Here is a 16,121-nt window from a genome sequence, read left to right as displayed (position 1 = left end):
ACCAGTTGCAGCCCTACCTGAATCATGAGAATCTTGCAATGGGGACTTATGTCTTCATCCTTTTGCAGCTAGATCACTGCAATACATTAAGCAGTGGGGTTGCTTTTAAAGACTATTCAGAAATGACTATTGGTACAAAATGCAGTGCCCCAGTTACTGGTGGATGTTACCTGCCAAGAGCACATTATGCCTGAACCTCAGGCCCTATGTTGGTTGCCAATATGTGTCTAAGTGCAATTTGAAGTGCTGGTCTTGACTGATAAAGCCATATATGGTTTACTACCTGCAGGACTACCTCCTCCTACCTGAATTAGCCTGGCCAGTACATTTGTCCTGGGAGAAGCCCTTGATTAAACCCTATTTCTGGGAAGAGAATGGAGGCTGGGAGGTGCTGCTTTTCTGTTGCAGCCCAGGCCCTGTAGAACAGTCTCCCCAAACAATTAAAACTTGCCCCATCTATTTTAACATTCGAAAAGCTACTTATGATGAAGCTCTTCCATAGAGAGTTTGGTAGTTAGTTTCCTGTCATCATCTTTACTATTATGAGTATTGTCACTGTTTTATTATTTCTTGTATTTTTACTGTTAATTGGTTAAGTTTGTTTCAGTCATTTTTAGCTTTATTCTATACCTTTATCGTGGACATTTTAAATGCTGGATTGGATATTGTGAATTTTTTTTTGTTACTTGCTATTCTAAACTGCCATGAGTATGCAAATGATTGGCGGCATATAAATGCCATAAATATATACCAAAATAAATGAGTTTAAACAAGTGAAGTCTTAGAAGAATTATTCATCATGATAACTTGGGAGAATTCTGCTTAACTGTGTTGGGAATTTCTTTTTTATTTCTTTATTCTATTTTGCATCTCCTTCACCTGAGAATAAAGTATTGATTTGACTTTCCCCCCCACTTTTATTTTTGATCAACTCAAGGCGGCATACACATTTAATGCTCCTGTGTCCTGTTTTCTCCACAACAATAACCCTGTGATGTAGGCTGGGTTAGAAGACAGCAACTGGCCCAAAGTTATCCAGGCAGCCTTCATACCTAACAAAGGCCTAAAATGCACTGTCTCCCAAGTCCTACCTAAAAAAGGGAGTGGGAGGGGGTGAGGAAGAGAAATTGCCCATTTTCCTCTATCTTTAACCTGTCTCCTCAAGCTTGAACATTACAGTTGATTTATTCTCTAAGTAGGATGTCTATCTGAAGATTGGGATTTTGTATGAACTGCCTTCAATACTCTTTAAGGCATCTTGGTCTTGAATATTTTATTTGAAACACTTCATTACCACGAATCATGATACCAAGGCAGTAGCTAAGAAGTTCAGGCATACCACTAACAAGAAGGAGGAGTACAAAAATTCCACCTGGACTCCAGACTTCACAAAGGAACAAGGACCAGAGCAGCATTTTCCTTAATGATGCCCTGGATTGCAACTACCTTCACTCTTTGCCAGCTTGGCAATATAGCTGGAATGAAGGGAGCTCTAGATCAATATATCTGGAAGGAAAGACTGGACTATGAATGGAAAATCTATCAGCATTCCACAGTACAATTTGCAAGGTATAATTGGAGGTCTAGAAGTAATGTGGGGCTATCCTCAATTACTTTTATCTCACAGGTATATTTTAATTTTTTACAATGGGTGAAGGAGCTGCAAAAAGATTGGTATCTTCAACATGAAAAAGTTCATGCTGCTAGTGTCCTGCTCTAAAATGGCAGTTCAGCTAAGCACAAGCAAAATTAAGGTCATGTAATCTAGGATCATGGAGCAGACAGGAAGAAGCCAACAAACAATGTAATACACCATGTTGAACAGTGATCAAAGTATACTTCTAATGAATATAAAGGAAAAGCAGAGACGAAGTAATAAATTGAGTTCTAAACCAGCAAGGCAGGCAGGCAATACAGAACAGGTTATAGGTCTGATCAAAAACCGCCCAGTCACTTCCTTGTGAGATGGGCAGTGTCCAAATTTGAAATATAAATAAAAAAGGCCAAAGAGTTCAAAGACATTGGCTGTGTTCACACAACCAATGAAAGCACACTCAATGACTTGATATGATGGTCCAATTTATATGTCATAATAAGAAATATGGTCTATGTAGTTTTGGTTTAGCCACTGTGATTTGTAAACCAGTGTTTAGCCTAACACACCCACTGTTTCCAGTACTTCCTGGATCTAAAATTAAAAGCTTAATGCTACAGGTCTCAAGCCTCCATCTCAAACTTGCAAGTATTAGCAAGCTGGATGCAGGGCTATTGAAGAGTAACAGCAACATCTGAGAGACCATTATTCCCACAAAATATTCCCATTAATCTGGTAATTCTGCACCTTTCAGCCTTCTTGGACTTGGGGTTTCATAGGACATCTGAACTGGAGCCTAAAAAAGCAGGTACCAGGCTTAAATGAGTCTGTTTTTCCTGTCTTTGCACCAGCCTTTGAACTATGGGTTCAAGGCCCTCCAAAGCTTCTCTCAACTCTTTTTCTGAGGGACATTACAATTAGAACAGTATACCTTTAATTTTTGCTCACTAGGTTATTCTGCAGCATTTGCCTAGATTTCAACAGGTCATGTCACTTAAGATCTTTTAAGTACTCTCTAACCAAATACTGCCTTTGAGATATCAGAAGGAAAGCTGATGTGCAGAACCTGACGTAAAATGTACTCAGTCTATATAATTAATATTGGTTTACTGCTGGTTGGAAGATGTAAAAGGTTGGACAGCAGCAGAGGTAGCACTGAAGCCATTTGACATATTGCTTAATTACTTAACTGTTGTTTGGGATTGGAATTGAGGGTATCTAGGGTAAATTATCAGGAATTTAAACAGACTATATAATAATCAAGGGAATAAGACTGAAACTGAGGAATAATGCAAGTATAAGTAAAATCACTTCCCGATCATTGAAAAATCCCAAATGGCCTCCTTCTGCTTTCAACATGTGTTTTAAGTGCACAGTTTCAGAAGGGGATTCCCCAGCCTCATATAAAGATATGGGAAAACAGAGAAGCAGAGCAACTGCTATGTTAGCGTGCTACAAAAATGCATACCACTGTTTAGACTTGAATTGCAAACCAGAAGCTGGAAGGTGAGACTATTGGCATAAAGTCCTTTTGCTAAGAAGAACAGCACAGGCTCAAAGACGGATTGAGTGTGACAAGCACAACTTGGCTCATGAACAAGGATAGCACTGTTTGATTACCTACGTAAAATGTTAGTCCCTGTTTATGTTTGCTGTTACAAGGTAAAAGTGTACTGAATCCTGAACTAGTCAAAATTCATAGCAGGATGTTCAGTTCAGACTCTAAGAATTCTCCCTCTGTCCACAGGCTACTCAGGTTAAGGATGGTGGTCATGACTAAAAGAAATCCCTGTAGCTGCAACAAGTACGTACATTTGGGTAAATATGTATTTGTTGAGCTTGTAAGTAAATCCTAAATTTGCAGCCTTGAAGCAATGGCTGAAGCAAGGCTTGGCTAAAAGGCGCAATGACAGATAACCAACTTGATCAGAGAAGTTAAGTAGTAGCATAGTATCATGCACCAAGGACATTTACAGTTTGCACAACACAACATAGTATTTGAAAAACTGATGTGGCAACTGTGAGTTTTAAACAATATTTAATTTGGCAATGTGCTTAAATGTCCAAATATTACCCAAAGGACATGAGAGAAAACTGTGACACTTTGAAAAACGTTTCAAAACCTGCAATTATTTCTACTTCCTAATATGAAAAGGTTCTATTCCACCCAGGGAGAAGACCTTCTTTTACTGAAAGCAGTGCCTCCACTTTCTGCTTATTGGAGCTGGGGGAATATGGGAGCTCAGAGTATCACCCAGAATTATGACATAAACCACAAAGACAAAAGATATATTTTGTAATCATAAGGCAACAATTAGATACAACCCCTATCATCCCAAAGATCCTCTTTCACTTTACAATCAACAGAGAAAGGACTAGTATTTATTGACTGGAAATATTTTTAAATCTACTTTGCTGCAGTGCTCAAGATATCTCTCTTGTAATCCAAAGTGATAAAAAACCCTAAGCAAATTATTAAAAAAAACCAGTTTAATACAAATCCAGTATAAAAAGAACAGCCAAAAATATATTTAGGCAGTGCAAGACAGCGTGAGCACAACAAAAGTGGATCTATCTTGTTTTCTTGCCACATAAACTTCAAAAACTGGTGGAATGCACAAGGCCCTTCCCACCAACCAGAGACAATAGGTATCTTAATAAGTAGTAGCATAGAATCTTGCCCCTAGGTCACTTACAGCTTGCACAACACAATCCTATACATGTTTATCCAAAAATAATTTAAATAGGACTCCCTACAGATTTCTTCCTACAAGGTAACAACCAACTCAATGCTGGTTGTTGACTGAGAGCCCAGAATAAAACAGAAGCCAAGGAGCAAAGCAGCCATTTGTTCTCGATCACCGTTCAAAGACCAACTTCAACAGCAACTTGGAACGATAAGATTTCATTTACCATCAATAAACCCATATCTACCTAAAGCAGGATTGCGAGGAGCCAGAAAACATGGAAAATTCCTATAATCACTCTCAGACCTGGTCCTTCCTGGCTTCATTACTGTATCTGTTATCAATGAAAGGGGACAAAACCCCTGAAGCTTGGCATCTCTTAACCCCTACACTAGTACCACCATTTTCACATACATGTACATTATCTTGCAAGTTGGTGTAGCTAGAATATGTTGAAACTTAAATTGGGCAACTTTCCTTCTCCCCTTCTAAATTCCCTAGCCAGATCTTTCTCTCAGCTTTTGCTACACAATGCTTGTAATACAGTATTGATTTTTCTTACTGTTTGTGAAGTCATAAGGACATTGAGATAATTTTTGCTCCTACCTTCTTCATAGCTGCTCTTTCTTTTTCAATGGCTCAAAAGCTTTTGCATATTTTATAAGTCATGTTGCTAGGAAATACTGTTCAATTTTGTTTAACAACACAATACTCTTGTTAAAAAAAAAAAAAGCAACTTTCCTTTCCCCATTTTACTGTTAATTTTCTTCCTCCTGTATAGTATATCTTGTTATTTCCAAAAGGAAATAACTGAAATAACCGAAATCTGAGATGCACACTCTTTAAAACAGGAAAATTCATATAGGAAGGACATATTTTATATGCTTAGAAGCACAATCAACTTTTTGATAACATGACATTGCATGCGTTATGCAGTGATTCAAATCAAAACTTTATTATGGTCATAGACTTGCATAATGCAATGATTATGATTCAGAAAACCTCAAGCTGAAGTTTTATCTTTGCCACAAGATGACTGGATGTTAGACAAGCCATTATTAATTCACAAAACCTAAGATGTCAACAATTTATCTTTAAGATGCTAGAAAATAGAATATCTCTGATACAACACATAAATACAAAGTATTTGGCTATTCTAAAGAATAAATAAAATATTTTTATTTGAAAAACTGATATGACAACTGTGAGTTTTAAACAACATCTAATTTGGCTCTAAAGCAACAAACAAAAACTGCATTTATAACTCATCCCTCACTGGAACACAGCCCAAATAAAACTAACACACTAAAACAGAAGTGAATTATACTAACAGTATAAATCATGATATATTTACCATCACCATAAAAATAATGCTTAACCAAACAAAATCCTGTATCTATAACCTGACACTCTCCCTTATGAATGTACTAAGATTTACAACAGCATAACCCTACCATCTAATTTTACTAACCACCATTTCAATATTTGCTTACACCACTTGCATGAATCAGTCTATATTATTGAACGCAAAAACGTTCATATGTCTCTTAAATGAACCAGAAGATGTGTGGGACCAGGATGGAGTAACACACAAAGATGAAATGAAAAGAAGCACCTGTCTTGACAACAGTGTTGTACAAAGAGGACTGTGCCAAGACAGGAGCTGGAACAAATAACCAGGAATGGCTAATTGCAGGGTTTAAACTCTAGCACAAAAAGCTTAAATTGGGCTCTAGCCCTAACTGTAGCGTAAAACCCAACCCTGGAAATTCACATGAGAGAAATGAGGGAAGAACAATAGGCACTGCAAAATTCTGGATCAGGGTTAAGGAGAAGGAAGCATAAAGGAAAGACCTATCCCCAGACTACTGTAGTAGTCCATGAGAAATTAAACTTTATGAAAAATGAAATTACAATCTGTATCCCACACCCATATAACTTTAGCCAATTAGTTAACACACCAACTCCTATTATTATCGTTATCATCAGCCTCAATCAAACCACTGCAGGATAAAAGCCTCTTCATTAAAGGCTTCATGCCTAAGGCAGAACTAGAACTCGCCATCTCCTGGTTTGTAGCCTGATACCTTTAACTACTACACCAAACTGGCTCTCAGCCCTAATGATACATACATTTATCTCCCAATAGAACATGACCTTGCAGGCATATCATGCAGTGGATTCTACTCACTCTCTCTCAGTACAATCTACCTCACAGGATTGTTGTGGGGAAAAATGGGAGAAGTGACAATTGTGAACACTTCCTTAAGCTCGTGAAGGAAAGACGGGATATAAATCAAACAGGTTAAATCCACAAAAGGCTGCTCCAGTCTTCCCTAACCTACTACCCTTCACATGGGTTACCCCAGTTTTTAATGCTGCTGTCCAAAATATCTGGAAAGGCAACAGACTGGGAAATGTTGATTGATATCCCAATAGACGTATCAATCCCTTAAAGTGCTATAAGGCGGTCGTTCCAGTCTCTCACCTCCTATAACACTGCAACAGATAACGCAAAGCTAAGAAAGGCTCGATGCTATAACTCAGTAAGCCTACCGAGAACTACGGCAGATTCTGCCCGCCCGCGTAAACCCTGAGCCCCAAATCTGCAATACAAAGAAAATACGAACGGTTCTCATAAGACTGTTGTAAACCTCCCTACGCTAATAAACGTTGAATCCTCTATTTTGAACCATCTATCGGGCAACACAATATAACAGCACTGCCTTTTATTACTAAAGGCTGAATAATATTAAAGTATTAATTTGTATGATTAAAGAAACACTCTGCAAGGCACTCTTCCCTCACGAAGCCCCCCCCCCCAGCCTTCGGCGCTGCACCCACTATATGGGCATTTACCTGGTCAGTCGCTGTCTCAATTCCCCACCAACCAGAGGAATCAGATGAAAAAAGGCGGAAGTCATCCCCAATTCGGGTCGCACGCTACTTCCGGTCACATGGTTTAATGTGACCAAGCATGAGCCGGAATATCCCCCCCTTAGTTTCGATTGCTCCGAAAGAGAAAGAAAAAGGTGGAAGTCAAAAATTCCAACCGGGATGAGGGGGTGCGGCGTGGAAGACAAAGGATCATTTCTACTGGCTGAGGCGATGGGAAGGAAGCCACGCCCATTGGTTGAGAGCAAATCGATTTGATTGGCTAAGGAGAGGTTTTAGAGCGCGAGGCGAAGCGCGTTCGATCCCGGAGGAACTGATTAGGGAGCGCTACTTAGTTAAAGGGGTGTAAACAAAGGGGAGAAACTGGTGAGAAGAGATTGAGAAAGCCTCAAACACCAGATTATCTCGAATGCAAGAGCACCGATTGGCTGTTGCCCAGTAACGGGACGCCATTTGCTCAAAGCAGTACAACATTAACCGAAGAAGGAAAAACAAACACGATAGCGCCGATTGGCTGCTCCTTGTGGAGGGGCGGAGTCTGGAACTTCCCCAAGATGCTGAAGTGTGTGAGCATGCGCGTGGAAGCATAGCTGGCGCGTGACTTGAACCCTTATTACGTGTCAGGTCCTGGTGTTCCACTTTTGAGTCAGCAGACGGTAAATCACCCGCTGGAAGGTTGGTTGGTTGTACACTTGTGTCCTGTCCCCTTTTATAACTGCCCACGCTTTTTGTCCGTTCCCAGTCTCAGCCAGGTGGCAGCACCTGACTCATCTGCTCTGAGTTCGTTAGTATTTGGATGGGAGACCTCGTAGGAATCCCAGAGCCAAAGGTTAGCCCGGGAAGTGAGGCGAAATCCTGGAATAAGGCAGTGGCAAACCATTGGTGTAGCGCTGCCCAGAAAACTCTATGGATCTGTGAGTTCAGCCCATCGCCTGGTTCCATTCCCTGACAAAAAGCGTGGGCAGTTATAAAAGGGGGCAGGACACAAGTGTACAACAAACCAGCCTTCCAGCAGGTGATTTACCATCTGCTGATACTCAGTTGGAATCTGCCATCCTGTAACGTTTTTTGAGGTCTTCCACTCTTGAATGAGAGGGAAAAGGACTTGACTTTCTTCCTCTCCGGATTTTAAAAAGTGATACGGTCACCTCTCTGTTGTAGTTTCTCAAGAGTAAACATGTCAAGCCCCTTCACTGTCTTAGATCTTACAGAGGACTTAAGTATTTGCTTTCACTCCCCTGATCATCTTTGTTGCCATTTTCAGAATCTCTTCCAATTTCTCCCAATTAAAATATGAGCCCAGAACTGGATGCAGTATGCAAGATGGGTATTATTATTATCCCATCCTTTTTATACAGTATGTAACTCAAGGCAGCAAACATACCTAATACTCCTGCTTCCTATTTTCCCCATAACAACAACCCTGTGAGGTGGGTTGGGCTGAGGGAAAGTGATTGGCCCAAAGTCACCCAGCTGGCTTTCATACCTAAGGAAGGCCTAGAACTCAAAGTTTCTAGGCCAGCATCTTAGCCACTACATCAAACTGGCTCTCAGTGCCAGTATGCCCAGTGGAGTGGAGTGATTACAGTAGTTCCTGCGATTTGCGATTTACTTTTTTTGCAGTTGCATCACACTGGTGGCTCACAAGCAGCTAGCTACTATCCCAGATTCTTCAAAGTACTGTTACCAAGCCAGGTACAAGTACAAGTGTGTTTTTGATGTCTGTACAGGGTGCAGTTTCTAATGATTCCAAGGAGGGAATTTTCATCCTTTAACAAAGGATAACACTTTATACACACCATTTCATTGGCATAGTCACCAATTATGTTCCTTATCATTCACTGCCAGCTCAGATCCCAATAATCTGTGTGTGTGTGTGTGTGTCTATGTGAAGCTGGGTGGTTTTTTGTTTTTCTTTTTGTATTTGATTATGTAGAACTGCATTTGACATTTGGTGTCCAGTTTGGTATAGCAGTTAAGGCATCAGGGTAGAAATAGGGAGACTGTAATTCTAGTCCTGCCTTAGACATGAAGCTGGCTGGGTGACCTTGGGCCAATCACTCTCAGCCCTAGGAGGAGGAGGAGGAGGAGGAGGAGGAGGAGGAGGAGGAGGAGGAGGAGGAGGAGGAGGCAATGGCAAACCACTTCTGAAATCGTGCCAAGAAAACTGCAGAGACTTGTCCAAGCAGTTACCAGGAGTCAAGACTGACTTGAAGGCTCCCCCCTCTCCAAAAAAACAAAAAAACAAAAACCAGTTTGGGGAGAACCTCTTCAAGCCATTTGAAATTCAGTTTTGACTTTACTATCCTGAATAAAAGGAATCATGAACAAACTTTCCCACATTGTTGCTCGTTCTTAATTCCAACTTCCTTGTAAACAAATACTTTGAACATCTTTCCAATTTGAAAATTGTCAGTTTATTCCTATTCTGTTTCTTGCTCTTTGATCAGTTAACAATAAGAATGTTTCTCCTCATGTTCCATGACTGCTGAGTTTGCTTTGGACCTTTTGTGAGTGACCATTTATTTATTTATTAGATTCATATATCAAATTTTGGAACTCCAAGTACATAATGTGTCCTGGATCATTGTTGTCTATGTGCTTGCTGATAACTTCAGAATAGTCTAATGCAATAAGATTTACCATTGTGGAAGACATGTTGCTTTTTCTCCAAAACATTATTCAATATATTTGATTATTAAAATTTAATAATTTAAATATTAATGCTCTTCAATCATATTTTCTACAGTTTTATCCAGAATGTACATTCAGCTAGATGTAAATTCCAATCAAAATCCATTTCAAGATTTGGAATTAAATTGGTATTCTCTAGGCCTTGGGAGCAGTTGCCAGTGTAAAAAGGAATTGCATGGTTTTGTCAGAAAATCAGCAATTTTACATTTTTAGTTATTTAAGGACTCTCCAGTGGATAACATCTGGACCTAGCAATGTATTTATTTTTAATGTTTCAGTTACACTTAAAGCTTCATTTCTTATTAGTGCTTTTGATTTCAGTTTATTTGATTCCTCTTTTGAAACAGTTTGCTTAGGCACAGACAACAGTCCGGTGTCCTCAGCAGTGAAGACTGAAACAAATAATTCATTCAATTTCTTTCTAATTTTTCACTTTGGAGAATATCATTTAATATTACTGTTGTCGGGTTACCCCAAATAAGTTGATTGTCTGAATATATTTCTGAATATATTTAAGTAATCTGTTGTGTTCATTTTAACAGTCTTTGCCATGTATTCTTCCATGGGTATGTGCAATAAGTGGAGTGGTGGTGGAGTGATGAAATGTGCGATGGCATCATCGCACAAATGTTGTGACTTCCCCACTGGGCTGCAAATACATAACAAATGCAGCACTTACATCATAACATTGCTGTGCGTGTATTTGCATTTTGGCGGCATGGTTTGCTGTGGACAGTGCTATTTCCTCATTATCTTTTGACACCCTCCCCCCATACTTGTATTTCTTTTGTTTTCCTTGTGATGGCAAATCTTCCAGTTGTTCAAAGAAGCCTCTTGCCTATAATAGCTTCTCTGATCCTGCTCATGCTAGTGGTACTTCTTCTAGCCTGGCATATATTATTGTAGTTTTGAATAATCACAAAGCACTGAAGAGACTTGGCTCTTAACTCTCTATTTATTTTTCACCAGTCCTCTCATTTTGGGGAAGTTTGCTCTTTCAGAATCAAGTATAAACTTGTTAAGACTTTTTTTTTCTTTTTAGCAGTCATTGAACTGCACGCATTATTTCAATTAATATCAACTGAAAACCTAACCTTACATGTCTTATTCTGGTTAATCTTGTAACACCTGTCAATCATTCTTTAGATGTTACAGTTTCCAATTATGTTTAATAGCTGTGAACTGAATTGCTTGCAGTTTTAGTGATTTAAATTTTATTCCCTTTATTCAATTTCTTTCTGGTATAAACAATAGTAAAGAATTATTAAATGTGTATCAAAGCACATCAGCAGGAAAGTTTTAAAGTTGTATCCTATTCCTGTGGAATAGAGGCAGTAAGATTTACCATTTGTAGAAAAACTTTTGGTTATGTCTGTTAAATTTCCTTAAGAAAGAGGCTCCTTATGTGAGGAGCCCCCAGCAAAAGGGCCTCTGTCCTTCATTTCTGCCTAAGGTAGTTCTGGAAAATAAACATACAGGTCTGCTTCATACCTCACAAAGCCATTTATGATTTGTTTGGTTTTAGCTTTACCTGTACCATTTGTGGTTCATTAAACCATGGTTAAGCAAATATTCCCCCTCAAGTCCTGCTATGCTGCCTCAATATGGGGGGAGAGGAGCTTTTGTTTCTGAGACGGATGAATGAAGGATTCCAGGAGTTTACACCAAGAGGACCCACCACCAAGGTCATCCCAGCAGTCCAGCTAAAGCAAGCAGGCCCCTATATTGGGCAACAGCCATATAGGAAGATGCTAGAGCGAGTGATCACTTTAGTGACGATGATAAAGGCTTCATTCATACTGCATGGGAGAAGGCAATGGTAAACCACTCCATGCTTTATTCCATATTCAGGTGCTGTTTTTTGACAGATGGCTGTGAAGATTTATGTCCACCGCTGCTCCTACTACAGTACACTCAAGAGGAACAGTGTGGAGAGTAATCTTCATGATGATGCTGTTGTTGATACTATGGTGATCTCGCTGCTGTTCCCTCTTTATAAAAAGCAAGGTCTAGGACTTCAAAGTCATGTGCACTGCTGCTTCTGCTGCATGCAATGGGAGCAATGATGGAGAATGATTTTCATGGCAGTTTTACTGTCAGTATTCATCTTGCTGTTGCTCCTCCTCCAGTCCTATTTTTTTAAAAGATCTTTTATTTTAAAAAGAAAAGTCTAGTGCTTTCTGTAGCACTCTCTCACAAGAGTGCTGAACATGACTTTGAAGAGGTCTAGCACTGTTTCAGAAGATTAGTGATACATGTTAATAAGGAGTTTGAGTACGACCTGATCAAGCCCCAGCCTGGTAACACGTGGGCAATGGCATGTGGAAGCCAAGTGTCCTGTTATCCCAGCAACACAAATCAAAATGGCCTTAGAGGGTAGTGCTCAACAACTGGAGTGGAGGAGGCATATACAGTTCCGCCGAATATGGCCAATAGACGTTGGGCAGATCTCAGGCCCTAATGGTGTAATCATCATGGTTTTGGGCAACATTCTATCCTCAAGATCTTGCCATTTCATCCTATTGCAGCACACGCTGATCACGCGAGAACAAGCCACCACGAGCTGCACAGCTCTCCAGGACAGAAGGGGCTTGAGTAAGAAAAGGCAAGGCTGAAGCAGTGAAGATGCCATGAAAACAGCTCTTGTATCCTCAAGTGGAGTGGGTGCCAAGAGACAGCTGGCTTTACTCACTTCCTTGTAGAAGGCCTACTGGCTGGTTGCAAGTGGTTTTCTGGCAACAACAATGTTTCTTGCTGTAGACATGGTCCCATCTGGGATCTGGTATAAGAAAACAGTTTCTGTAGTAACACAAAGGTACCTCTCTGAAGAGATCAGACTTTTCCTGTGAACTGAGGGGAGAGTCAAGGAGTGACAGGGAGGATTAGGCAGAGGAAAAGAATCCCCAAACTTTCTATAAGCCCATAGCCCTACAAAATCAGTCCTTTGAGTGGAGGAAAACAAGGATGCTAGTTTTAAGAAATGTGAAAAAATGTTTCACAGCATAGTTGGTGTGGTGCAAATCAAATAAGGAATCTACTAGTTAAGTACAGTGCAATGTTTTGCTTCAGGAATCCTGAAAATACGTATTTTTCAACAAAACTGTCCCTTTCTGTTTCAGGAAACCCATTTGTACACCTTTAATAGTTCCTCAGACTGCAAATATTCAGCTACGCAGAATTTCAATCCATTCATGCTAGGAAAGCTGTGAAACCTAGTTTCCAAACACACTAGGAGATAAAGAGATACAAGTATACAACAGGATTAGAAATGTTTTGTATCACAAAATATCTATACGTAGTTGAAAAAGGGTGCAGGCGAGCTACATTTATTTAGATTATTTAATTATTTATTTTGGCTTTTATGTGCTTCAATCCACAGACACTGAAGGGCTAACCAATTTTCACTTTTGATAATTCAGTCTAAAAATAATAATAATCAAACTACCACAAAATCAGTAGTATAAATGTATCACAATTATAACTTTTGCCATCAATTTTTGTGGTGCCTCCTCTTAATCTCAGAACAATACTTGCATATCCCAAACTCTTTGGAAGAACCAGGTTTTAATAGCTCCCTAAAATTCTAACAGACAATGGAATTCTCCCTGTTTCTAGGGTTAAGTTGTTTCAGAGAAGGGAGATGTGAAATGAATGAAGATGTGAAATGACAAGGACATGAGTGATTATCTGCAACTGGAACACAAACTGAGCCTGTGCAAAAGCTTCCTGGCCATAACTGCCACCTTCATTTCCAGCAGGAGCTGTGAGTTCAGAATTCCATATTGCACACCTATTCTGTATGGGGGTGCACAACCCCATCCAGAGTCAAATATGCATTTAATCTAGAATCTGAAGGCCACCAATTTGCAACTCTCATAGACAGTCCAGTAGGATACCATGACTGATGGTATCAAGGGTCATGGAGGTCAGCCAGGAGGGTGGCACTCCTCCTTATAGGTCACACCAAAAGTTATCCACAACAGCAACCAGTACAGTCTTAGTCCTTTACCCAGGCCTGAATCCTAATTAAAAAGGGTCTGGATAACCTGCTTCATCTAGCGCTCTCTATAACTACTGGCCCACTACCTTCTCAACCACCTTTCCAAGAAAGGGAAGGTTGGAGGCAGCCTGATAGTTACCCAAAACAGCTGGTCAGAGGATGGCTTCTTAAGGAGTGGGTGCATTATTGCTTCCTTCAGGGCAAGTGATATCACCCCCCTCTCCCAAAGAAGTATTCACCACAGCTTGAAACTAGCCTTGCATCACCTTCCTGGCTGCTTTCATGAGGGAGATGCCCACAGGTGGCAGAGCTAGGATCACAAAGAACGTGTTCCATTTCCTTGAGATCGATAGACATGTCTTACCTCATAGTTTCATTAAATTGTCTCTGACTTGATGCCCCATATAGATAGATACTGACTGCAGGGAATTATACAGTACATTTGAAGGGCACTGAACTGGATCTCAGACTCTGTATAAAAAAAACCATGCAGAGAGGAGAAGTAGATTGTAACAGCTCTACTAACTGCACTTTAAAGTCATGCAGACTGAAGCAGCATAGAAGTTGAAGTAACATATAAATGAACATATAAGCAAGCCAACTGTTGTTGATGTTTTTAAGCACCCACTTGATTTCTTTACTACAAAAAGCCCAGTCTTGAATATTTGACAGGTGGTTTGGTTGGGCTGCTTTTTGGAAGCCAAAATAAAGGTTTTGCTGGAGATGAACATTGGGGGAATCATAATGGATCCATCCTTCCCACCCTCCCAAATTTGTCCTAATGTTTTTACATACCTTACATACCTATATACTGGCTGGGGAATTCTGGGACTTGAAGTCCACTCACCTCAAAGTTGTTCTGATTGGGAAACACTGACTTAGAGATTATTTACAGAAAGTCAACACCACAAAGTTGTGAAACTTTTCCTTCTGTATGTCCTGGCTGATGCACTAAGGAAGAACTGGCTTAAACTCTGGTTGGTGGCTGTTCCCTCCATAAAATACTCTTTAAACACAGTATTTATTTACAAAGCTTTAATAGAGCAAACATGGAAAGGCATTGCCCAATATACAGGGGGAAGGGTGTGGCGGAGAGAGCGAGAGAGAGAGCAGGTTCAACTATACAAAGTGATTGGATCTTGAATTGTAGCTTTCTGAGCATTGAATGGAACACTGGATGTGGGAGACAGAGGTTAAAGATCTCCCTTTAGGTTATTCATCTGAATCCACCTACAAGTGCTAGTTGCTGAAATACCTGAGCATTTTCAAATCTGGTTTTCAGAAATCAAATGGCAATACTTTCAGATAAGAAGTGCTGCCAGACAAGGAATTTATTGTGTAATCAACCTCCTTGATGACATTTTACATGGTTTACAGAGGACATTGCTTTCCAGTTATAACATTCTCTTCTGTTTCTCCCTCCCCCCAACACACAAGAGTTTTCATTTTTTTTTAAATAATGAAAATTAACATAGTAATATAATACTTTTGGATTACTAGAACAAGCCGCTATGTGTCTGGAAGCACCCCAGCAATCTGATTTCCTTGGATAAGATAATTATTAATCTTACAAACCACATTCATAAAATCCTCAGGTCTGGATGGGTGAGCAGAAACATTAAAAAAGAATGATCATGCTAGCTTCCACCAAATGAGCATCTAGCCCAGTGTTGCAGGTCAGACAGTGGCTGTGTGGATGCCCCCTCCTTCCCCCCTGCAGAGAAATCTATAGGCAAGGCACAATAAAAATAGCCATCCTGTCACATGTCCACAACAACAGGCTATCAGAGATATTTTGCCTTTGAACATGAAGGTTCATTTCTAGACAGCTTTCCATTCACCTTCCCTCCCTTCACTCTTCTACTGAATAATTCACTGAACATAACCAAACACTGCCAAATAAGATACAAACTCAGAACAGAAAAGAGAATAAGAGAGAAAATAGTTGTTAAAGGAAATAATCCAACTGGTCTTGTGAAAAATGAGAGACTGCCATCAACAGGATATCTCTCAAAACTATACTTCACTTGAGTGCTAGGTGGTAGTGTGGATTGGGGGTGGAGAAGAACGGTTTTCCAGTTTAACAGCACAGGGAGGTCTCTCTTCCCAACTAGAGTGACTCTGTTCCATGTCATGATCTATGAAGGAAAGGGAAGAAAGATCAGGAAGAGGCAAAATCTGCTTTAAAAAATATTATTTCAAATCAATGTAAATGTCAGTTTCTTGTTTGTGAATCCTGGGAATCCAAGTT

At 39.9% G+C, this 16,121-nt stretch overlaps 2 protein-coding genes across 9 annotated transcripts in view; both read right to left on the bottom strand.

Annotated features, from left to right (window-relative positions):
* Positions 1 to 7,354, bottom strand: part of STARD3 (StAR related lipid transfer domain containing 3) — a 33,772-nt gene extending 26,418 nt beyond the window's left edge. For 5 of the 6 annotated variants that reach the window (XM_088143404.1, XM_088143405.1, XM_088143401.1 and 2 more), the window contains exon 1: positions 7,141 to 7,354. The gene's annotated coding sequence lies outside the window, so the exon portion shown is untranslated. The remainder of the gene's footprint in view (positions 1 to 7,140) is intronic. The other variant, XM_007424202.3, reaches the window with a different exon arrangement.
* Positions 7,355 to 11,100: 3,746 nt separating this feature from the next.
* PPP1R1B (protein phosphatase 1 regulatory inhibitor subunit 1B) overlaps positions 11,101 to 16,121 on the bottom strand; it is a 58,431-nt gene continuing 53,410 nt past the window's right edge. The window contains exons 9-10 of one of the 3 annotated variants that reach the window (XR_015796613.1): positions 14,235 to 16,008; positions 11,101 to 12,720 (exon numbers count right to left, since the gene is read on the bottom strand). Coding sequence is in view for 2 of the 3 variants with exons in the window: in XM_007424206.4 (XP_007424268.1) it covers positions 15,905 to 16,008 (104 nt within the window). In the remaining variant the exon portion in view is untranslated. Of the gene's footprint in view, positions 12,721 to 13,228; positions 16,009 to 16,121 lie in introns of those variants that run through there. The other 2 variants (XM_007424206.4, XM_007424205.4) reach the window with 2 other exon arrangements.

Source organism: Python bivittatus, unplaced genomic scaffold (assembly GCF_059951505.1).
Source record: "Python bivittatus isolate LINGU-HERP-01145 unplaced genomic scaffold, Pbiv_v1 ctg000410_np1212, whole genome shotgun sequence".
Taxonomy (NCBI): Eukaryota; Metazoa; Chordata; class Lepidosauria; order Squamata; family Pythonidae; genus Python; species Python bivittatus.
The sequence above is the reverse complement of the archived record's forward strand: the minus strand, read 5'-3'. Positions and strand labels throughout refer to the sequence as shown.